The sequence below is a fragment of the Microcebus murinus genome, chromosome 2 (genome assembly GCF_040939455.1).
Source record: "Microcebus murinus isolate Inina chromosome 2, M.murinus_Inina_mat1.0, whole genome shotgun sequence".
In the NCBI taxonomy this organism is placed as follows: domain Eukaryota; kingdom Metazoa; phylum Chordata; class Mammalia; order Primates; family Cheirogaleidae; genus Microcebus; species Microcebus murinus.
In genome coordinates this window covers 17747588-17770437 of record NC_134105.1, presented here as the reverse complement: position 1 = coordinate 17770437, position 22850 = coordinate 17747588, and the positions used below count along the sequence as shown (strand labels likewise).

General features: G+C 52.8%; 4 protein-coding genes across 4 annotated transcripts; 2 read left to right on the top strand and 2 right to left on the bottom strand.

Annotated features, from left to right (window-relative positions):
- Positions 1–3841: 3841 nt before the first annotated feature.
- On the top strand, positions 3842–3998 carry ZNF593OS (ZNF593 opposite strand). Its single transcript, XM_076010097.1, has one exon. The coding sequence runs from the start codon at positions 3842–3844 to the stop codon at positions 3989–3991; it is 150 nt and encodes a 49-aa protein (XP_075866212.1). The 3' UTR covers positions 3992–3998.
- A 362-nt stretch (positions 3999–4360) lies between these two features.
- Positions 4361–5343, bottom strand: ZNF593 (zinc finger protein 593). The gene is made up of 3 exons (XM_012750541.3): positions 5029–5343; positions 4748–4810; positions 4361–4655 (listed from the first exon to the last, which is right to left on the bottom strand). Exons 1-3 carry the CDS (start codon positions 5226–5228, stop codon positions 4514–4516), a joined length of 405 nt encoding a protein of 134 aa, XP_012605995.1. The 5' UTR covers positions 5229–5343; the 3' UTR covers positions 4361–4513.
- A 907-nt stretch (positions 5344–6250) lies between these two features.
- On the top strand, positions 6251–10904 carry C2H1orf232 (chromosome 2 C1orf232 homolog). The gene is made up of 4 exons (XM_012750542.3): positions 6251–6785; positions 8582–8665; positions 8776–8873; positions 10552–10904. The coding sequence occupies exons 1-4, from the start codon at positions 6702–6704 to the stop codon at positions 10841–10843; spliced, it is 558 nt and encodes a 185-aa protein (XP_012605996.1). The 5' UTR covers positions 6251–6701; the 3' UTR covers positions 10844–10904.
- Positions 10905–11966: 1062 nt separating this feature from the next.
- Positions 11967–14989, bottom strand: FAM110D (family with sequence similarity 110 member D). The gene is made up of 2 exons (XM_012750547.2): positions 14887–14989; positions 11967–13149 (listed from the first exon to the last, which is right to left on the bottom strand). Exon 2 carries the CDS (start codon positions 13053–13055, stop codon positions 12240–12242), a length of 816 nt encoding a protein of 271 aa, XP_012606001.1. The 5' UTR covers positions 13056–13149; positions 14887–14989; the 3' UTR covers positions 11967–12239.
- Positions 14990–22850: the final 7861 nt, after the last annotated feature.

Here is a 22850-nt window from a genome sequence, read left to right as displayed (position 1 = left end):
ATAAAACAAAATGTTCATGATTACAAGGAGAACAATTATTATCAAAATATATTTTAAAACACAAATTTATGTCAGGTGCAGTGGCTTATGTTGCAGTCCCAGCAACTCAGGAGGCTGAGGTGGGAGGATCACTTGGGGCCAGGAGTTTGATAATCAGCTTGGGCAACAGTGAGACCCTGTCCATAAAAATAAAAATAAAAACATTAGCTGGGCGTGGTGGCACATGCCTATAGTCCTAACTACTCGGGAGGTTGAGGCAGGAGGATCCCTTGAGTCTAGGAGTTCCGGTTGCTGTGAACTATGATCTCGTGCCACTGCACTCCAGCCTGGGTAACAGCAAGATCCCATCTCTAAAAAACTAAATAAATAAATGAAATAAAAGAAAATAAAACACTTTATTACATAGTAATTTGTGTTTATTAACATTAAATAACAAGACTGGCAAATTAAACTGTCCCGTTTTAATGATGTCAGTGTGTTTTTGCTCAGCTTGAATAAGAACATTAAACTGCGTGCGGTCTTTGACACCTCCTCTCATGTTGATTAGCAAACAACTAAAGACAGGAGATGCAGAAGAGTGATGGAGAAGACGGAGTGAGAACAGGCAGACAGGCACAAGGGTGCCCAAACAATGGCAGCTACATCACAGGAGTATCTGCAACAGAGAGGTGATCAGGTGCGATTTAACGGTGGGTTAATAATTACCAAGGTTTTGGAATAGTTATGAGCATAAATATTTTGAGATACTTGCAATAACAATGTGGTATGAAAATATCTGTGATTTCTATTGATGACAAAGCCAAACATACTGGCTATTACTTCAACATATATAGAAGGAAATGGTAAATTTTGGTTAGAGGTTAGTGAAAATAAAAGTATAATTTTTTCCCATCCAAGTTTATGGATCCCCTGAATTCTGAACTCCAGAGTTAAGAGCTTTCATCTCAGAAAAATGACACATACTAAATGTTCATCATCATCATCATCTCAGGCCAGGGGACTCCCGGGACTTTGAAATCAGACGGAATGAGTTCCACACTCAATTGCTGTGTGACTCAGCCCAATCTCTACACCTCTCTGAACCTGTTTCTTCCTTTCTAAGAGGGGAATATCCAGACTTTAGAGCTGTGAGAACATCCTCTAAGTACTTTGAAATCCAAAACAAGGGGTAGATCTGAGTTATTATTGCTTTTATTCTGTAGGGAAGAGCCCGGGAGGCCATCTCAGAACCTACCCCTCCAACTGTGTCACCTACTTCAGAATTCTCTACCAATGAGTGCCCCAATACCTGGCATTAAAAGCCTGTCATGATCTTACCTGTAACCAGAAACCCAAGTCTGAATTGGGTCCATGCATGGCCCACATAATTGTCTTCATTTACCAATTTCACAAACTGAGAACTCCAGCTTCTCTGGAACTTGGCCGGCTCTGGCAATCCCATCCCACCTTCAGACTTGGCATCGAACAGCAAGAGTGGATCAGCAGCTTCTTCCTTCAAGTAGGACAGACTCCAGCTCTCCGGGTCCCACAGGCCTCGCTGCCTTTGTCAATCAGTGGGCTCCAAATCTGCAAAACCCTCCTCACCTCTCTGCCTTTGTCCTTTGTTTTATTATTTCATTTATTTATTTTCATAGACCACATTGTACATCTGGCTGTGTCCTTTGCCTGCTATCCTCACACCATGTACTGCGCCCCTTGAATATTCTGTGCTGCAACCTCCTTAAACATTTTTGCCTCTTTGTACAGCAGCCTCCCCAAGGCATTCTGGGCAAGTCCAATAAATTCTAATAGAGCCTTTGTCATGCTGTTTGGTAGACAGATCCTGATTTCATCAAATACCTATCCTGAGCTGGCACCAGATACAGAGGTGAGAACCCAGCTAACCCCTGTCCTCCCTGAACTCACACTCCTGTAGAGGAGAAATGACAAGAACTTAACCACCACTCTCTATACCCACTCACTACCTAAAAAGACTGGGGCCCTAACAACAACAGTGCCTTTACTCTGTGCCCCCAGCACCTGACAGGGCTATGCTGTTAGGGGCACAGTAAATGGCAGCTTCTATTTCAAAGGATTTTACGAACATAAAGGTTGTACATATTTGCTGCAAAAATTTCTAAGGTTATTAAGTGAAAGGAGGACATGCCCTTTTCCCAGAATGTCTCTATCCTGTTCCCTAGTAGGGGTTACTGCTAAGTTGCGGGTATTCTTCCATTTTCTCTATATGCACATATTCTACATACTATTTTGCAAATTGCACTTTTTCATTTTATAATTGGTACTAAATGAGATAATACATGTAAAGTGCTTCAAACAATTCCCAGCACAGTCAGCTAGTATTTTTTAACATATCATGAACAGCTTTCTTAACACATTAACTGCCATGTGAGTTGTATTTAACTCATGCTAGTCGTGAGCCTGGGGCCTCATGAAGCATATGAAGACTCAATTCTCTGAAACAAATTCAGTATGTTGTGAGTCACATATAACTCAATTGGTGTGCAGTGTAAAAACTGATTCTAGCACCATGTGAGTTGCATATAACTTACACACAGAAAACAAAAATAACAAATCTTTCATAAAATTAGAAAGGATTGTTTTATTTTCAACTTTTTTTTTTTTTTTTCAGAGAAGGGGTCTATTGCCCAGGCTGGTCTTGAACTCCTAGGCCTCAAGCAATCCTCCCGCCTCAGCCTCCCAAAATGCAAGGATTACAGAGGCATGTCACCCCACCCAGGCTTCGAAGTTTTTATTCTATTTTCCTAACAAAACAGCATGGCCCTATACATAATACAAATTTTATTTAAACAAAACATCATGGTCCCAGGGGAAAAATTTTTTTTCTAGTTGGCAATGGGTTAATTGGTATATGCAAATCTCTGTTTATTATTGTCCCCAAGCTGAGTACAGAAGTCCCTACAGGAACTTGGGGAAAGAGATGAAATGAGCCCTCCCTCAAGGTAGGGGAGGTTGATCTCATAGAAACCAAGTAAAAAAGGTGTACTGTTGAGAGTAAGGCCAACAAGGGTCCCTCCCCCTCCTTTGCTGAATGCTGATTGGTGGCACCCAATCATCTACGGTAGGGACAGAGCCTGGACCAGGGTTGAGGGAGGCCCGCCCAGTACCTGGTCCAGGCAGGGGACTCCTGAGTGCTGCCAGCCAAAGCCTCTCCTGCCTACCCAGCTTGGTCACCCTGGTGGATGGGGGAGGTGCTGCTCAGGCCTGATGCTGATCCCTCTTGACAGCTGCTTCTAAGGCTGGCAGGACGGCAGGCAGTGGGGGAAGGGACCAGATTTAAAGGACCAGCTGCCCCGCCCCCTGCCAGACCTGGGCGGGCAGGCACGGGTGAGCATCCTCTGAACGAATGGGTCTCCTGGAAATCAGGGACCCCTATAGCCTGATACAGGAAGTCAGGGACCCCTATAGCCTGATTTCCACTTCTTGGTACCACGAACACCAATGGTCTTCATGTCCGCTCCGACCCTACAGGCCGCCAGGAAGACCAGTGCCCCCCACCATGCGATTTCGACGTTTGACCCCTGGCTATTTCCGGGTGCTACAGGTAAGTACCCCTGACGGGTGGCTTCTGGCACTACTGACCCCTTCCGCCCCCTACCATGCCTGGTTTGACACCCCCAACAGCCAGGCTGTCACGTTCCCTGCCGCCTGAGCAGCCAGGGCCCAGATGGGCAGTGAAGCGAGAGGATTGGGGTGGAATCTCCCTGGGGCACAATGGTGTCCATGTCTCCTTCACCTCGCTGCAGCTTCTCAGCCCTTTCCCACTCCCCACCTTCCTGGAAGTCTCAACGACCCCTCAGGCGCACCCCCTGTGCACCCCCAGATGCAGATAGCTGGGGAGCTCAAGGCAGAGCCCCGGAGTCCGCTGGCTGGGGTTGTGGCTACACTGCTGGCTGTCCTCGGGCTGGGCGGCTCCTGCTATGCTGTCTGGAAGATGGTAGGGCAGCGGCGGCGGCCACCACAGGCCCCATGACGCATCAGGGAGCCTCTCACCTGGGCCCTGGGGGTAAGTGATTCGGGGAGGAGGCTGTAATCTCAGGAGTCTGCTTCTTTTCTGGGGATCAGTCTGTGCCTTCACTGGAGTAGGCCAGAATAAATCTGGCCCTACTCCCCTACTCCACACTGCACTTGGGTTTCGTCTGGGGGCTTTGAATCAGATACTAGGATCTCAGAAGGAATGCAGGAATGCATGGATCCCAGAGGGATGCAGGGATGCAGGTTCCAAAGCTGGACCAAGTGGGGAATAGACACCCAGGGCCTATACATATGAAGTAGTAGAGAAACCCTTACAGGGCAGGAGTTTGGAGCAGTGGCCTGGAAGTTAGAAAGTCAGAGGCGAGCCCCCTTTGTCCAGTTTCTTTATTGGGGGCAGGACACCCAGAAGAGGCCATCCACTCCCCAAACCCAGGGCCAAAAGAAGCTGGCACACTCTCCCAGCCTAGTCCGTACATCACTGTCCATGGGCAGCTCCACTGCCCTGCATCCCCAGACCATGTCAGGTGGATGTGTCCATCTCAGGGACCTCAGTGGACACTTCTGTGGGCACTGCAAGCAGCTTAGGTGGAACATAGGAACCCATACCCGCTGCCCTCTCGGCCTCTTCCTGACTGTAGGGCTCGACACTCAGCTGCTTCAGCCTGAGGGAAAGAAGAGTAGGAGTTGGGAGCTGACCAGGTGCAAGACTTGCCTGTGGAGCAAACATCCATCAATCTTCCTTACTCCTTCATACCTTTTCTTGTGGTCTTTCGATCGGAAGTGGGTCTTCAGGGTGGCAGAATCGATGAAGTATCTCCTGTAGGGATGAGGGTGAGGAAGAGAGTGAGGAGGTGACGTCTCTTAGGTATGCCTATCTCCCTGACTCTAGGCTCGTTCCCTGACGCCAGGATCCTGGCCTCAAGGAATGGGAAGCGGGCAGACCTAGGGATCCCAAGAGGTCCCCGGGGCTCGGGCCTCACATCTCCCAGCCCATACCTCAGACCCTCCTCCAAGCCAGGCCCGGCCCAGACTCACGCGCAGGCCAGGCAGCGATGCAGGCCTCCCCCTGGCAGGTCTGGGTCGGGCTCGGCGGCCCGGTCCGGCAGGGAACGTGCGGGACCCTGCGGCCGCAGCTCGCGGTGAATCTCATCCAGGTCCGGCCGCCGCCGCTTCGCCTTCATCTGGCGGGCTAGGGAGTGCGCTCGGTGCGCGCCTGTCCGGCGGGAGCGACCCATGGCGGGTGACAGCCTGGCCAACCCGCCGGGAGCAGAGAAAAGAGCACACGTGCGGGAGCTTCCGGACTGCTCAACGACGTCACGCGTCGCTGGGGGGCGCGCCAGGCTCGGCCCGACCGCCTCTGATGACGTCACTCTCTCGGCCAGCGGCTTGAGCGCCCCCAGGCGCCCGCGGCCCTCAGTGTCCGAGCTCGCGGCGCTGCCTGGCAAAGTTTGCCCGCGGGAGGGCGCGGCCGCGCGGACGTTGGCTGGGGAGCGGCAGTGTGGGGCGACTGGGGGTTTCGTGACTGCGCCGCTGTCCTGCCTGCTCCAGGGCCTGTCATCCCTTCCTAGTTCCCAGACCTTAGACTCCGCGGTGGGGATGGGACGCTTTAAACATCTCTGGAAGGCGCTGATAAATGTCTGTGACGTGAATAAATGAATAAATGACTGAGAGTGAATGAGTTTGGAATCCCAGCCGCAGCAGGGCTCCCCGAGATATCTCCAGTTCCTGACAAACTCCTCACCACTTCTCCCGGCTGCCCAGTTATTCCCTCGAGTCTCCATCCTCCATCCACCCCCAGGCCAAATCCGTGAGGCAGGGTGTTCCTCCCGGCGATCGCGGTGCACAGACGTCCTGTCAGAATTAAGAGGGGTCAGCTCCTCTCACAAGAAGAGGAGGTGCTTATAGAAGGACCTCTCCGTCTTTGCTTCCTTTCTCGGAGCCCTGGAATCCCAGGGGTGGGCTGGCAGCAACGGCAGAGAGACAGCCTGTTGTGTGCTCAGAGTCGGGAGAGGGCCAGCGGGCTTTTCCCCATTAGCCAGAGCCTGGTGCCTCCGAGGCTGGCCAGAGCCAACTCCACTAGAAGGGACCAGAGGAGCTCAGCAATAATTCAGGGGCTCTAGCTTTTTGGAATCTGTTGCCAGGAAATAGGGAGACAGGCACGTGCATCCCTGGGGAGAGGAATCAGTTTCCAGCCCAGACAAAGCAGTGAAATGTAAGCCCAGGGTGCCGACTGGGGCCCTGGGGACCTTCCCACTCCAGTTCACCGAGGCTGAGTGGACACAGGGTTGGGCACAGCTGCTTTGGCTAGTCACAGGGGCTTCAGTGTAGCTCCTAGACCTAAGGATTTTTGTGAACAGAAGAGGATTTTTCTGAAGCCATTCTAAGGGATCAGCAAACTCAAGTACTCCTAGGCCTAGGGAGGAGGCCTCTCTTAGAGAAATGCCTTCATTATTTTCGACCAATATGGGTCAAGACGAGGGACTGAAGTGGTGAAAGCCTGCTCTATCCGCCCCCACCCCAGACTCCTTTGGATCGGGTTCACCTGCTGGGCACTGTGCCAGCTAGGGAGTCTGGTGCATCTTTAATGAAGTCACCTGATCCCTGGAACAGGCTCTTGGCCTCACCAAGTTCCTAGAGCCAGACCCACTGGTGCCCACTGAGCCACCACCTTCCTGTGCCTCGGTGCCAGGCCCCTTGCCCCAGCAGCCATGAACCAGGCCTTTTGGAAAACCTATAAGTCCAAAGTGCTACAGACCCTGAGTGGGGAATCTGAGGAGGACCTGACAGAGGAGGTGGGTACCATCCGTGAGTGCTGGGTGGGGCATGGGCAGAAGGACAGCAGGAGTGAGAGTTACAAAGTGGGGCATGAGATGGGCTCTGAAATGGGGGGGTATATTTATGCAGAAGCCATTGGCACACTCAGGGACAGTAGAGCATTGTGCAGTGTCAGAAAGCCAGGTGCTGTGAGGCACCTACACAAGGACATTCACACAGTTATACCATTCTCACCTGTGCACTTATACAACTGCAGACAGCTGTAGAGAGGCCCACCCACAGCACACAAAACCTCTCTACCCATCCACAGATACCCAAACACATATACCATACTAACAGAACGCCTGCAAATGCCTACAGAGAGGCACGCAGGCATAAACTCCTGCCCAAAATGTTCACACTTGCACATACACCTTCACTGGGGATTCCACACAGATGTATTCAAGGAAACTGAAGAATAGAAGACCTGGGGCCATGGGACGAGTGGTCACTGTCTCCAAAGATCCAAGGCTGCCCATGGAAGAGATTCTTTTAGGACCAGTGGGCAGTAGCCACACGGGATATACTTAGGTTGGCACAACTTTCTAATGGGCAGAGCTGAGCAGAAATGGGAGTGAGGGATTGAGCCCCCTGTTAATGGAGGTAGGGGAAGTGGCACTTGTCCTCTGAAGGTCACTACAGCAGCATCAGATCAAAGCTGTACTTAGAGCATGCTTTGTTCTGACATTAAGAAAACCAAAAAAAGGCAGCATGGTGGCTTGCACCAGCAACTCAGGAGGCTGAGGTGAGAGGATCACTTTAGGCCAGGAGTTTGAGACCAGCCAGGGCAATATAGTGAGACCCCATCTCTACAAAAAAATTTTTTTTAATTAGCCAGGCATGGTGGTGCACACCTGTAGTCCCAAAGATTTGGGAGGCCGAGACAGGAAGATCACTTGAGCCTAGGAATTCAAGGTAGCAGTGATCTACGATCATATCACTGTATTCCTGCCTGAGGGACAGAGTGAGACCCTGTCTCTAAAAACTGGGAATGGTCTTATGTCTAGAGACTGTGATAAGTGGCAGTTATACAAACAGATGTGGCAGGGGCACATAAATCACAGGCGTATGTATGAATAAATATATATCTAGACAGGTTGGTGTCCAAGGCTAGGCTTGTGTCGAAGTGTCTGGGTGAGTGCTGGGATGGGCGTCTGTGTGGAATCCCCAGTGAAGGTGTATGTGCAAGTGTGAACATTTTGGGCAGGAGTTTATGCCTGCGTGCCTCTCTGTAGGCATTTGCAGGCGTTCTGTTAGTATGGTATATGTGTTTGGGTGTCTGTGGATGGGTAGAGAGGTTTTGTGTGCTGTGGGTGGGCCTCTCTACAGCTGTCTGCAGTTGTATAAGTGCACAGGTGAGAATGGTATAACTGTGTGAATGTCCTTGTGTAGGTGCCTCACAGCACATACATTTGTGTACAGGTGAAAAGCTGTAGCCATATGGAGGCATGCTTATGTACAGGTGTGTGTCTACATCAGCATGTATATCCTTGTGTTTTTGGGTGTGTATGGATGTGTCTGTGGGTGGGCAAGTCCCCGCGCTCAAGGGTGTCGCGGGGATTCACTATACAGGTATGTGTATGTGACTGGTAGCTTTGTGCAGAGGTATATACCTGTAGGCATTCACATGTGCCTTTGTGGAGGTGTGAGGTGTGCAGGTATGTGTTTAGTTCTGTAGGGTTTGGGGTGCCTGGTCTGTGTGTACTGGGCTAGCAGTGGGGGAAGGAGGTCCTCTGGGGCTTCTCTCACACTGGGTGGGGGTCTTGTGTCCCAGAGGGAGAACCCAGCATTAGTGGAGTCTGAGAAGACAGAACCAACCGAGGAGGCGTCCAATGCCATGTCACAGCTGGCCCGCCGGGTGAGTTCTCCCTTCTTCCACCTCAGTCCTGGGGATCCTGGCACAGGCTGCTATGGAGTCCCAGGAGGTTGTGCATAGACCCTTCCCTGACTTCCACCCACCCCTCTCAGGTTCAGGGGGTCGGGGTGAAAGGTTGGCTGACAATGTCATCTCTGTTTAACAAAGAAGATGAGGACAAGCTTCTGCCACCGGAGCCCTGTGCTGACCAGTATGTGTGTGTGTGTTTGGGGTGGTTCTGGAAGGGGCCTGGGGTCTCCCTTCTGCCATGTCCTTTCCTTCTGGTCTGTTTGTCTTTCTTTTTTTTTTTTTTTTTTTTTTTGAGACAGAGTCTGACTTTGTTGCCCAGGCTAGAGTGAGTGCCATGGCGGCAGCCTAGCTCACAGCAACCTCACACTCCTGGGCTCAAGCGATCCTACTGCCTCAGCCTCCCGAGTAGCTGGGACTACAGGCATGCGCCACCATGCCCGGCTAATTTTTTCTGTATGTATTAGTTGGCCAATTAATTTTCTTTCTATTTATAGTAGAGACGGGGTCTCACTCTTGTTCAGGCTGGTTTTGAACTCCTGACCTCGAGCAATCCACCCGCCTCGGCCTCCCAGAGTGCTAGGATTACAGGCGTGAGCCACCGCGCCCGGCCTATTTGTCTTTCTGACCACAGAGGGCTGGGGAGGGACAGCTCCATGCTGTTTCTGTTTCCTGTCAGTAGGAAAGAGGCCAAACCAGCATATCTGGGAGATTAGGTTAGAGCCCAGGAGATATCTACCAGCTGTTGGGATTGAGGTGCTAGAAGGTATTTATGGGCTCTCTCTCCCCACCCGCTTGGGAGGGGCTATCTCCCTAGAACCAGGGGACAGAGGAGAATACCTTTAGGTGTTTACAACAAAGGGGACCCAAAGAAATAAGAAAAAAAAAAAAAAAAAAACCAAAGGGGACCCAGATCAGTGGTTCCCAAACATTGTCTAACCCCTTATCCACCAAGGGAGCTTGTGACAAGCACAAATCCCCGGATCTTCCTTCAGATTCCGATTCAGCTGGTGTGGGCCAAGGCCTGCTGATCTATCTCTATTTTCACAAGTTCCCTGAGGAACACTAGTTTGAGAACCACGATTTTAGACGCTCTTTTATGTTAAAGATTAGGGTTCAGACTCAGGACCTCAGTCTCCCTCCTTGCTCACACTCCTTTTCTGCTCTTTCATCCAGCCAGTCACACTCCCCCCCAACTTCTTCCTTTCTCCTAGGGCCCCCCTTTCATCTCTCCTACCCGTTTCCTTTCCTCCTCCCCACACGCATCCTCTCTCCCTCCCAGTTCTCCCCAGATTTGAGGCTCCCACTGTAAGCCTCATCACCCCTGCTTCACTGCCCTTCCCCCCACATCTGCCACCCACCGCCATCCACTGGCCCAGTTTCCGTCTCCCCTAAGCCTTTAGTCTGGGTTTTCCCCTCTTCTCTCAACCCCAGGTCCCTGCCCCTCCTCTTCCCGAAGGCTTCCCTCCCGTGGGATCTGAGTACCCCAACCCCCACCCCCACCCCCACCCCCACCCCCGCTCTCCCAGGCATCCTGGGGCCCCGCCCCCTCCAGGGCTCCTCCCCCAGTTTCCCAGACCCGCCGCCTCCAGTTTCTCACCAACGGCTTCGCCCCACCGCCCTAATCCCCTGACTGTGTCCCTCCCAGCCCCACTTCCCCGCGCCTCTGAGCCCTCCCCTTGCCTCCAGGCCCTGACCCGACCCCTCGCTCCCCGGGCCTAGTCACTTGACCCGGTTCCGCACCGCAGCCCCCGGCCTGACCCGGCTCCCCTGGACCCCTACTCGGCCCTCGGCGGCGCCCGCTCCCCTTGGTTCCTCTCGGGGCTGCTCGGCCCCGCCCCTGACCCGCCCGTCTCCCGCAGCCCGCTGGCGGCGCGGCCCCCCTCGCAGGCGGCAGCGGCGGAGCCGCGCGGGCCGGGATTCTGGGACGCGTTCGCCAGCAGGTGGCAGCAGCAGCAGGCGGCGGCGGCGTCCATGCTGCGCGGCGCCGAACCCACTGCGGAGCCGGACCCTGAGCCCCGGGACGAGGCCGCGGAGGAAGCTGCTGAGCCCCCGGAGCTGCGGGAGGCTGACCCGGCGGCTGGCTTCAAGTGGGGCTTCCTCACCCACAAACTGGCCGAGATGAGGGTGAAAGCCGCGTCCAAGGGCGACTAGCCGGCAGGCCGAACTGGACGCCCGCTCCTCCCTTCCCCTCATAAAAACCCCTGGCCCGACACCCCGTGCCACCGCGTGCTTTTGTCCGGACATCAGGAAAGGCTGCTTTTTTGGTGGGAGACCTCAGGCAGGGTCCAGCTGGAGGGGCCCTCGCTTTCTTGGCCCACAAACATACCCGGGGCGTGGGAAGGAAATGACCAGACACAGCCCAGGTATCAGGAAGGACTGTGTTAGATTTAAGGTACAACTTTCCAGGAAGCTGGGCAGCCCCGGAGGACCGGTTTCATTGCCCTATCCAGCCTCATTTAATCCAACAACGTTGCCTGGGGCCCTACTATGTGCACAGTCCCTATACTAAGCAAAGAGACTAATGAGAGAACTTATTAAACTACCAGAGAGTCCCACGCAAGGTGACAAATTGAGGCGCCAAGGTAGGGCCTCACGTGGGAGCTCAGAGGAGATGAGGCCGACTGGGGATTCAGAAAGGCTTCTCGAAGAATACATGTAATCTTAGAAGGATGCGTGGAGAGAAAGGGAAAGGTAACCAGGAAAGGGAGAGGTGCGTGGACAAAGCCTTAGAGGTGGGAACATGTGAGAGAAACAGGTGACCTGTGTGTCCTTGAGGGAAAGGGAGTCAGTGGCAGGTTGTGAAGCTGGGGGCTGGCAAAATTCTGGTCAAAGGGTGGTCCCTTTTAATGTCCTTAGTGTCGGATCCTCCTTCATACCGAGTGACCACAAGGGGGTAGCAAGGCTCCGAAAAATGGAGGCCTTTCAAGGGTCGGTGGGCCCCAGATTTTTGGAGTAGATTCCTCCTAGGACTTGCCAAACGCGCTATTCCCAGCTCCTAGCTAGTTTGGGTCCATTTGGGAGTCGGTGGAGAACGTGATCACAATGATGTTAGTGCTAATTCGGTAGTCAAAGCGGCTACCGTTTATTGAGCACTTCCTATATGCAGGGCACGTTACAACTACTTCCAAATACTTTTATTTTCTCCCTTTAATAACCAAGGGGTGCAGCTCCCTCCAGTGAGGTTAAGTGCTTGCCCAGGGTCACACGCTCCAAAACCCACGCAAACCCGTTCACCCCCTTCCTCAACATCTCCCGAATTCAAACTCACGCCCCATTGAAATACGTGTCAACTTTATTCAGCGGGTTTGCTCAGCTCCCACCCCAGACATCACTCCCCAGCCCTGGCCTCCACAGGGGCCACAAGGCCCTCTCCCCCTCCGCTGCATGCGCTGGGAAGGGCCTTCGGGATCATCTTGTTCCATCTCCCCAAGGTTCCGATGGGGAAATTGAGTTCCAGAGGGAGGCGCTTGCGCAAAAGGCGCCCTGCGGAGCCCAGCCCAACCCTGCCCGCCAGACTTCCCGGGAGCCGGCTCCCGAGTGGCCGCGGTCACACCTCGGACTCGCGCGGCGGGCCGCGGGCGCGCTGGCAGCCGTACAACCACTGGATGACGCGCGCGTTGCGCTCCACCACCGACACCGCCGGGCGACCGTCCCGCGCCGAGCCCGCTGCCTCCGAGCCGCCGCCGCCGCCTGCGCAGTCCGGGCCGCCCGCGTCCCCGTCGCTGGATGTCCAGTCACTGGCGTCCCCAGAGCCCAGCGGCGGGGAAGTTGCGGCTTGCGGGCTGGTGTCGGCGCCCCAGCTCTGCGGAGAGAAGCGCTCGGCGCCCAGCACCTCCACCAGCGCGCGCTCCAGGCCGCAGTAGTTGAAGAAGCGCTCCTTCTCCGACAGGGGCAGCGAGCACGTGGGGCACAGCGCCCGCTTTCCCGCCGCTTCCGCGTCATCTTGAGGCGCAGCCCAACCCCCAGGAACCGCAGGTCTCTCTGTTGGGCCCGGGCTGCTCGGGGCGGCGTCCCGGGGGGCGCCCAGGAAGAGGCGCCGCACCAGTCCCTGGCCTTTGGCGTTCTCCTTGTTCACTGAAGCCTTGCAGTCCCGCTTCTGGCGGTAGAAAATGAGGGAGTCAGGCCTTGGTAGCTTTCTGCCGCTGCCCCGGCGGGCGGGCCTGGGCGTCCTGGGCGATGCAGAGGGCCCCAGCTCATTGTAGGGGTGCGGGGTGAGCGGCCCAGGACCCCCGCGCAGGGCTGGCTCCTGTCGCCGCGCTATCAGCTGATGCGTCTTGACATACTTGGCTTTGTCCGCCTCCAGCCTCTCCACCGCGCTGGGGGTCCGTCCCCTGGAAGGGGTGGAGGGAGAGGCCAGGAGCATCTTAGCAGAGCCGGGCAGGACAGTGCCCCATAAGCCGCTGGAGGTATGTAGCTAGCCAAGGAGCCAAGTGCAATAGGCTTGGGCTCTGTGGGGCCTGCAGGGAGAGAGGAACGGTCAGGGAGAGGGTAGGAGATGTCCCTGGCCCTCTTCTGCAGGCATGCCTGGGTTTGGGATCAGTCAGCCACCCCTCCCACATCCAAGTCAGCTGGTGCCATGTCCAGGGAGCAAAGGCTCATGCCATCCCCTCTCCCATCCTTCAGAGACATGAGTGGGGGCTCCCTGGCCACGATGAAATATATGCCCTTTGAGGGTGCCCTAGTCTGGCCACAGGGTCATGCAAGCAGACACGGGTAAGCAGGACACTTGGAAAAGGAAATAGGGCTGGTCCCGGCCCAATTCTCGAAAGTGGCCTTAACCGGAAAAAATACCTCTTCCCAACCCAGCAGCTTTGAGCCCAAGACAAGGAGGCTCCCAGCCACAGGCTGGCTCCAGCAGGGCCCACCCTTCCCGCCCCCAAACACCGAGGTCAGGGATATAACCACAGGGTAGAAGCCTCCAGTAATTGCTGCCAACTGCCCCACCCAGGCCAAGCAGGGCCATCTGGGAAGGAGAGGGAGGTGGTCCCCAGGCCATGACAGCTAGCTACTGCCAGGCAGTCTGTGCCCTCACCAAGGAGATTCTAGAAGGCCAAACTGTAAACATCACCTAGTCTAACCTCTGCATTTCCATTTCATAGAGGAGGAAACTGGCCTAGAGAGGAGGGGCATGCGCAGTCACAAGGAGAGTTAGGGCCCCACACTGGAACTCAGGTCTCTTGCCTTGCAGTCCAGATCTAGTTCGGACTGGATCGCTCACTTGCCTATCAGAACTTTCCTCTGATATGTTGCTTCTATTCCTACTGCTATAAAAACCAAGCAATTTATGTTAGAAATGGGCCCTTGCCTTGCTAAAAAGTTTCTTCCACTAATTCTTCCCAGTAACCTGCACTCCCAGAAATCTGCCCTCAGGCTTCTTGCCCCTTTTTCATCTTGAGACCTCTGACCCTTCACCTCGCTTCTGCTGGGGAAAGGGGCCAGGAGGGGTTGTAAATCAAGAGCTGACAGTTCCCTTGGTAGTAACAGAAGGGGCCACCCACGTGTCTCCCCCCTCCCCCCATCTCCCCCTTCCTTCCAAGTTCTGGGGGCTGAAGGGACCTTGGATCTGGAGGCAACAAAGAAACAGAATTAGCCAGGGATGTGGGGAAGGGGCTATGAGAGGGCTTGGGGCAGAGACCCTCCCCAACCCCAGCCCACACTGACTCCACCATCTAGTGTATGTCTAGTCTAGCATAAGTACATCTAGTGTAAGTCTGCCCAGAGGCAGTTGGGGACTGGGAACCCAGGCAGCAAGGAGAGCCTAGCAGTGTTCCCTCCCTGCCTCCCAGGGACTACACTGGGCAGTGGGTCAGGTTCCAAGGTCCCAGAAGGGCACTATGTTTGACTTTAAAGTGCCCTCTGTTCCCTCCTCCCCAGCTCTGAGCAGGGAGACTATAAAAAGTCCCTAAACACAAGGACCAAAATAGTCTACCATCCACTGTCTCCTCCCTGCCTTCTGGGCTGGCCTGGGTGCCCAGCCGCAGACGTCCCCCCCTAGAAGCCTGGCAACAGTCCTCAGGCTCGCCACCCCTCTGCCCACCTTCTCCCAGTCCTGGAGTTAGTGGTCCCAACGCTGCCCAAAGCTTCGGCTCTCTCGAGTGGGCTGTCTCCTAGGCTCAGTGGCTTGGCACCAGCCTCCCTGTCCTTGGGCCCCTGGGTCCCCTCCCACCCCAGCTCTGGGCTCAGGATGCACTCACTTCTGCGTGGGGAGGCTGAATTGCAGGGGTCCCTGGGCAGGTCCAGACTGAGGGCAGGAGGGACAGCAGGGACTAGAAGTAACTTTGGTGGCAGCCAAACCTCACTCTCCACAGGAAAAGCAGGGACAGCCTCCACCCCCAACCCCCCAGGTTAACCCTTCCTGACCCAGAGTCAGGCCTCGGTTAACTCCTTCCTGATCATACTCTGTCAGCACTAAGGACCTATAAGCCGGGTCCAGCTCCTTTATTTTAACAGAACCAAACAGGCCCTGCTGGGTTCAGTGATTTGCCAAGGAGGCATCCCAGGGTTGTAGCAGAGCCAGCACCCCAAAGGAGGGCTCTTGATCCTCATGCTTCCTCCAAAGGTCTGGGGTGGGGGTACTGCTCATGTGGGGACAGCCCCTTCTCTGTGCCTGGCCAGTGCTCAGACAGTCTGAACGGGAAGGCAGAGCAGGGTTCCAGTCGTTTTGCTTTTTCTCTCTGTGGCAGGTTTAGACGTGTCCTGGTCTGGGTGTTGGGTGGTGTCGAGCCTGCTATCCCTAGGGGTAAGGCCAGGAATCTGTGGCCTAGGGTGCTGCAAATATGTGGGTGAGTCTGTCTCAGCAAGCCTTGGCATGAAGGTCACCCAGGAGCCCATTGGAGGTGCCTCTACCCAAGGTCCTCTGATGGCAAATGGGATAGGCTGGGAAGAAGGTGGTGACGGGCTGATTCTGGGGCCAAGCCAGGGTCCTTTGGCCCCCTTCGTCCTCTGCTCCCATTTGGGGACTCCTAGAGCTGCCAGAGTCTCTTTTGTGACACCTCCTGTCTGAGGTGAAGCTCTACCCCACTGGAGAACTCCTCCCCTCTCCCCAGCAGATAAACTCTCTAGCACCCAGAGTTCAAAGACCTGCCCCCTTTGCTGGCCACTGTCCCCAGTCCCTCCCCCACCCATCTAGCACTTGTTAATGTTTGTAAAGCATGTTCCCCTCTGTGTTCTCTGATCTCCTTTGACCCCTCAAGGTCCCTAGACAGGGGCCCTGTAGTGATAACCAGCCATGCTCAATGGGTAAGGAAACTGGAGACAGGCCCAGGCCCAGCTCCCCATCCGCTCTTCCCACCTCACTACCCAGCAGAAAGCCCAGGGCCCATCTCCTGGGAAGGGATTTTTATTACAAAATTAAATAGAGGGTGGGTTTGTTTTGGGGGGTTGTTTTTTCTTTCTTTTTTTGTCTGTGATAGTTCCATGTTGTGTTGTTGCAGTCCTTTACAAAATGCTTTCAGTTACATTATTGCAGTTAATCCCAGGACAATTTATTTTCCCTATTTATAGTGGAAGAGACTGAGGCTCAAGAGACCCGAAAGGACTTATCCAAGCTCACACAATTAGCAATAACAGCTCATTTTTACTGAGAGATTACTATATATTAGGGGCTGTTCTAAATACTTCATATAAAGATTAACAGATTTCATCCTCAAAACAATCCAATGGTATGGCACTTTCATTCTAGTTTTGTAGATGAAGGTTGGGGGCACAGGCTTCAGCCCTGAGATCTGGTCACGAAGGGGTTAAGCACAGGGAGGCTGGGCAGGGCCCAGCTGGGATGCTGTCAATGGCAGGAAACCTGGCCTGCCAAGGGGGGAGGATGGGGCTTCGGTGTCTGACTCTGCAGCAACCCCCTTCCCTTTGGTCTTATGGCAGCTTCCGGGTGTGGGGGACTGGCGGCAGGGCCCCCTGCACAGCTCCCTTGTAGAGACCAAGGACAGATGCTGGGCTACAGAAAGAGGGGATTCAGGGTGCAGCCTCTGGTCTGCTGGGGGTTGCAGTCCTCCACACAGGAGCCTTCAGTCAGAAGTGACCCCACCTCCCCTCAGAGAGGGGAGACAGTCCCAGCAGCCCCAGCGCTAGGAGCTCCCAGTCGGAGGGGCGGGATGCAGCGCTGTCCCCAGGAATCTCAGTGGGGCAGGGAGGATGGCTGGACAGCCTTGGTCTCAGCAGCTCCCAGTCTGAGGGCAACAGGACCCTGTCCCAGGACGCCAGTGGACAGAGTCCTAGGAGACACAGGCAGAGCAGGGTCATGGAGGACAGGTCAGCTGGGTAGGCTTTCTGGGTAAGGGCCCCTGACAGAGCCAGTGGGGGCGTCCGCCTCAGCCACACTCCCGGTAAACCGGATCCTCTCTCCTGCTCATGGGTCCCCAGGGAAGGCCTGAAAGTGGCTCTTTCCGGCCCTAGAGCCAGGACCTCAGGCAAGGGGGAAGGCCTGTGTCTGAGGGATGTTTCCTTCCTATTTCCGACCTCATTCCCAGATCACCTCAGATCGGGAATGGGCCTGAGTCAGAACTGGCTCCTTCCAGGAGAGGGTGGTGGGAGGATGGGGAGCAACTCTGGTCATGTCGGGAATGAGCCGGGTCAGAAAGGCCCTTGGGATCCAGCCTCATACCCCACACCCACGTTGTCTCACAGGAGACGCCTGTCAGCCTGCAGCCCCCACACCTCAGCCCTGCCTTTGATTCCAATCCTGGTCTAATGCACTGGCTGGGTGGCCTGGAACAAACACTTAAGCTTTCTGGTTTCCTTCCGTGTCCAACAGGACTGATGAGACCTAGCTCCCTGTGGTATGAGGATGGGGGCTGAGAAGGCACCTGGCACCTCTAGGTGCTCCGGAAATGCTAGATGCATCTGACGGGTCAGCTTTTTCCCCTCACCAACACCTTCCTGACACCTCTGGCCTAAATCTCGCAGCTGGGAACACCTGCAACGTGCCTGGGGCCAGCCAGCAGATGGGTCAGACGAGGTTTGTTCTCAGGCCTGCTGGGTGGCAGACACCACTATTGACTGGGGATCCAGAATGAACAAAGCAGGGGAGCGTGGGGGGCGATTTGTCCTGCTCAGGGTAGGGTGGGAAGCTTCAAAGAGGAGGGGTGTCTGAGCTGGGCCTGGGAGGGATTTTGGATTGGGTTGGGAGTGGGGAGACGTCAGAGCAATAGGCCAAGAGCACCACTGGAGCCAGGGGCTCAGCGAGGACAGGAGGCTAGGGAAGGGGTCGCAGAGAGGGAGGAAGGGAGGGAGAAAGGTGGGGGGAGAAGTGGGGGGGAGAAGGCTCAGGAGGACTTAGAGGAAAGATGGGGTGCAGAGAAGGAGGGAGGTTCATGAGGAGATGGTTCAGTGAGGTGATGAGAAAAGGTGGGTTCAGGGTGAGAAAAGGGGGCGCGAGGGGGCTTTACAGAAAAGGTGGGGCTCAGAGAAGGGAGGGCCTGGGGACTGAGCTTCCTTGAAAGGAAAAGAGCTGGGGAGGGGGGCAGCACGGGCGCCTGCCAGGCCCCCCGCAGGGATTAGAGCAGTTATCCTCTAATTCAGGGCTTTCCGTTTCGGAAAGAATCTCGGGGCAACAATAGCCAGGCCCTGCCTGGGAGGGGCGCGGCTTCTGGGCAGAGCCCTGCTCTCAGAAGCCCAGGACTCACTGTGGGGGCAGGCGCGGGAGTAGGCAGGAAGATTCCACTGAACACTTGTGTGTGAGCAGTTATGTGTTGCCAGCGAGCAATGTGGATGGGATAGGATTTGTGCTCTGACAGAGTTTATAGCCTAGTGGTGGAATAACAAACCAACTACGAGTGTTTCCCACGTGCTAGGCACTAGCCAGGTGCTTCACACTCAGTGCCTCACTTGCTTCTTACAAAACCCTATGCGAAGTGGGTGTTATTATTATCCCAGTTTTATAGGGAGGAAACAGGCACAGAGAGGTGAAGTAACTCACCCACAGTCACACAGCTTGCAGATGGTAGAGCAGGGACTCGGGAGTCTGAGCTTGTGACTGCCTGCCTCTGTTGTGCTCTGGCAGGGTAGGACACCCAGACTTTCAAGTCCTTGGGACTGAGGAAAGGCTGGGAGTGAGGGCAGCCCCAGCTGCCTTCCTCGCTCCATTTCTTGTTGTCTAAGGCTCGGCCACCACATCTTCAGCATCTGCATCTCCACTGTCCACCACTGTCTTCACGACAGAGCCTTTAGACTGGCTACAAGGAACAAAACCCATCCAATCTAGACTAAGGAGAACAGGGGAACACATGGAAGAAGAAATCTATCTTCCTGCAAATATACCTTCATAATGACAACACTGAAAAATATGTTTTGATTTTTTTAAGCAAAGAAGATTGGCAAAATATAAAAAATGACTGAATTTAATTATTGAACATGTATGGATATTTGTTAAAAGGCCAGCAGCGTTGAATGAGTAAGACAACAAAGATATGCATAATTCACAAATTATATTTTTATTCTATAAAATTTATTTTTCTTGCCTTGATTTCAGCAAAATTACTAACTGTGTTGCTATAATCAAAAGTCTCAATTTTTTTTTTTTAGATAGAGTCTCGCTTTGTTGCCCAGGCTAGAGTGAGTGCCGTGGCGTCAGCCTAGCTCACAGCAACCTCAAACTCCTGGGCTTAAGCAATCCTCCTGCCTCAGCCTCCCAAGTAGCTGGGACTACAGGCATGTGCCACCATGCCCAGCTAATTTTTTCTATATATATTAGTTGGCCAATTAATTTCTTTCTATTTATAGCAGAGATGGGGTCTCACTCTTGCTCAGGCTGGTTTACAAACTCCTGGCCTGGAGCAATCCGCCCGCCTCAGCCTCCCATGGTGCTAGGATTACAGGCGTGAGCCACCGCACCCGGCCAAGTCTCAATTTGTATTCTACTGACAGTAATTCCAAATTAGATAATCTCTTTTTCTTTAGTTTTCTTTTTTAAATTTCAATTTGGAAGAAACCTTGCTTTGCTGAGTTAGTAGTATCTGTAATTGAAAATAAAATTCTTCAAGTGATACTTAAATTTAGAGATGAACAATGAATTATATATAACATGTTTAAACATTGAGGCTGGGCATGGTGGCTCATGCCTCTAATCCTAGCACTCTGGGAGGCCGAGGCGGGCTGATTGCTCAAGGTCAAGAGTTTGAGGCCGGGCGCTGTGGCTCACGCCTGTAATCCTAGCTCTTGGGAGGCCGAGGCGGGCGGATTGCTCAAGGTCAGGAGTTCAAAACCAGCCTGAGCAAGAGCGAGACCCAGTCTCTACTATAAAACAGAAAGAAATTAATTGGCCAACTGATATATATATATATATAAAATTAGCCGGGCATAGTGGCGCATGCCTGTAGTCCCAGCTACTTGGGAGGCTGAGGCAGAAGGATCACTCGAGCCCAGGAGTTTGAGGTTGCTGTGAGCTAGGCTGACGCCACGGCACTCACTCTAGCCTGGACAACAAAGTGAGACTCTGTCTCAAAAAAAAAAAAAAAAGAGTTCGAAACCAGCTTGAGTAAAAGCGAGACTCTGTCTTTACTAAAATATAGAAATAAATTAATTGGCCAACTAAAAATGTATGGGAAAAATTAGCCGGGCATGCCTGTAGTCCCAGCTACTCGGGAGGGTGGGACAGTAGGATTGCTTGAGCTCAGGAGTTTGAGGTTGCTGTGAGCTAGGGCTGATGTCATGGCACTCTTGCCAGGGCAACAGAGTGAGACTCTGTCTCAAAAAAACAAACAAACAAACTAAAAAACATTGAAATGGAGTATATATGATAAAGGATGATTAACACAGAACATATTACGATGTTTTAATATCTCATTCTATACACCCCTATCTCTTATGTCACAGTTTTCATCATCTCATAAAGCAAACCTAGATTCGTAACAGTAAAGAATTGGCACCATGCTTCCTGCATATTATGCCTAGCCTTCATTTACAAGTTTATGAGTAAAGATATATTGTTTAATGTTGCAGAATGTTCCTCAGCCATTCTATGCTTCTGTTGAAAATACAGTAGTCCCCTCTTATCTGCAGGACATACATTTCAAAAACCCCAGTGGATGCCTGAAACCACAGCTAGTATCCAACCCTATATATACTATGTTTTTTTCTATATATACATACCTATGGTAAAGTTTAATTTATAAATTAGGCACAGTAAGAGATAAAGAACAATAATAATAAAATAGAACAATTATAACACTATAGTAATAAAAGTTATGTAAATGTGGTCTCTCTCCCTCTCTCAAAATCTTTTTATTTTCTTTCTTTCTTTGTTTCTTTTTTTTTTTTTTTTTGAGACAGGGTCTCGCTCTATAGCCTGGGCTAGAGTGCCTTGGCACTAGCCTAGGTCACTGCAACCTCAAACTCCTGGGCTCAAGCAATCCTCCTGCCTCAGCCTCCCAAGTAGCTAGGACTCAGGCACAGACCACCATGCCTGGCTAATATTTTATGTTTTGTAAAGACCAGGGTCTCACGGTTGCCCAGGCTGGTCTTGAACTCCTGGCCTCAAGTGATCATCCGGCCTCGGCCTTCCAAAGTGCTAGGATTACAGGCGTGAGCCACTGTGCCCAGCCTTAGTTATCTTAATGTACTGTGCTCATGCTTCTTCTTGTGATGAAGAAAGGACAGGGAGGGACAATATATGATTTCATCACCCTACTCAGAAGGGCACCCAATTTAAAACTTATGAATTATTTATTTCTGGAATTTTCCATTTAATATTTTCAGACGATGGTTTAGTTTACTGTGGGTAACTAAAGCCACAGAAAGTGAAAATGTGGACAAGGGGGGACAACTGTGCCATGCTACAAACTGGACCACGAAGTGAAGCAAGAAAATGGACACCAAGCACTGCTGGGAAAAAATATTTCCTTAGGCACGAATCTGCAGCATTCATGCTCTTTCAGGGGAAGAATTTGACAAGTTAATTAATGTGTCTTTTAGGGCCAGGCGAGGTGGCTCACACCTGTAATCCTAGCATTCTGGGAGGCCAAGGTGGGCGGATCACTTGAGCTCTGGAGTTCGAGACCAGCCTCAGCAAGAGTGAGACCCCATCTCTACTAAAATAGAAAAAATGAGCCGGGCATGGTGGCACTTACCTGTAGTCCCAGCTACTCAGGAGGCTGAGGCAGGAGGATCGCTTGAGCCCAGGAATTGAGGTTGCTGTGAGCTAGGCTGATGCCATGGCACTCTAGCCCGGGCAAGAGAGGGAGGTTCTGTCTCAAAAAAAAAAAAAAATAATAATAATAATAATAATTAATGTGTCTTTTTTCTTACCTAAGTGCTTTTGCCACTCAGTCTTCCTCAGGCTCCAAACAGTGTCTGTGTCCAGCAGCAGCAGCAGCACAGCCCATAAGCTTTCATGGCATTTGGATACAGTAGTCTTTTGTTTCAAGGACATAGGGCAAGACACGTGGAGAAGCGTGTGTTTCCCTGGTCAAATGGAGTTAGAGCAGATGTCAAAGGCCACAGCTTACACTGTGCAGCATTGAACACTGGGTCCTGAGTGACAGAGGCCCATGGGTCTTTAATAAATTATTTTTGGGTGTTTTTGATATATGAGGTCCTTTGAAGGGCAGGGGCCCCTCTAGCCAGTTCTAAGGATGGCCCTGAGGCCAGGAGGGTGTTGTGTCATATTGAACATCCACAACCGTGGGGACCTACCCATGGTTTTATACAGGAGGTGGGCAATTCCCAGAGGACGTGGAGTCGAGGGCTGCACCCCCGAGGATGCATGTTATAACCACCATCCCCAATATCACCATATCATATTATACCTCAGTATTACAACTGGATTATAATTATCACCTTTTGCACCAGCACTGTCGACTTCCCCATCCTTCTTAGCCCTGTGAACATCTGTGTTTTTTGCCATTCTGCAATTCCTTATCTTTCCTCTGGTAACCTTACCCTGGTCTTGGCCACTTTCCTCCCACTCTCAGTCCCTGTCCTCCCAGAGCAGGGCAACTTGAGTCAGGCTGGGGCACTTGACCTAGGCCAGTATCAAAACCCTATCCCAGTCAGGCAAGTGGGAGGGGGGAGGAGGGGATGGGTATATACATACATAATGAGTAAGATGTGCACCATCTGGGGGATGGTCACGCTTGAAGCTCTGACTCGAGGTGGGAGGGGGAGCATGGGCAATATATGAAACCTTACATTTGTACCCCCATAATATGATAAA

Bases quoted from the DNA above. Each gene is read 5' to 3' on its own strand.
- ZNF593OS (XM_076010097.1), top strand. From the start codon at position 3,842: ATGCAGATAGCTGGGGAGCTCAAGGCAGAGCCCCGGAGTCCGCTGGCT.
- ZNF593 (XM_012750541.3), bottom strand. From the start codon at position 5,228: ATGGGTCGCTCCCGCCGGACAGGCGCGCACCGAGCGCACTCCCTAGCC. The intron at 4,811-5,028 runs GTGAGTCTGGGC...TCATCCCTACAG, and splicing joins CATCGCTGCCTGGCCTGCGC to GAGATACTTCATCGATTCTG. The intron at 4,656-4,747 runs GTATGAAGGAGT...TCTTTCCCTCAG, and splicing joins TCGAAAGACCACAAGAAAAG to GCTGAAGCAGCTGAGTGTCG.
- C2H1orf232 (XM_012750542.3), top strand. From the start codon at position 6,702: ATGAACCAGGCCTTTTGGAAAACCTATAAGTCCAAAGTGCTACAGACC. The intron at 6,786-8,581 runs GTGGGTACCATC...CTTGTGTCCCAG, and splicing joins AGGAGGACCTGACAGAGGAG to AGGGAGAACCCAGCATTAGT. The intron at 8,666-8,775 runs GTGAGTTCTCCC...CACCCCTCTCAG, and splicing joins TGTCACAGCTGGCCCGCCGG to GTTCAGGGGGTCGGGGTGAA.
- FAM110D (XM_012750547.2), bottom strand. From the start codon at position 13,055: ATGCTCCTGGCCTCTCCCTCCACCCCTTCCAGGGGACGGACCCCCAGC.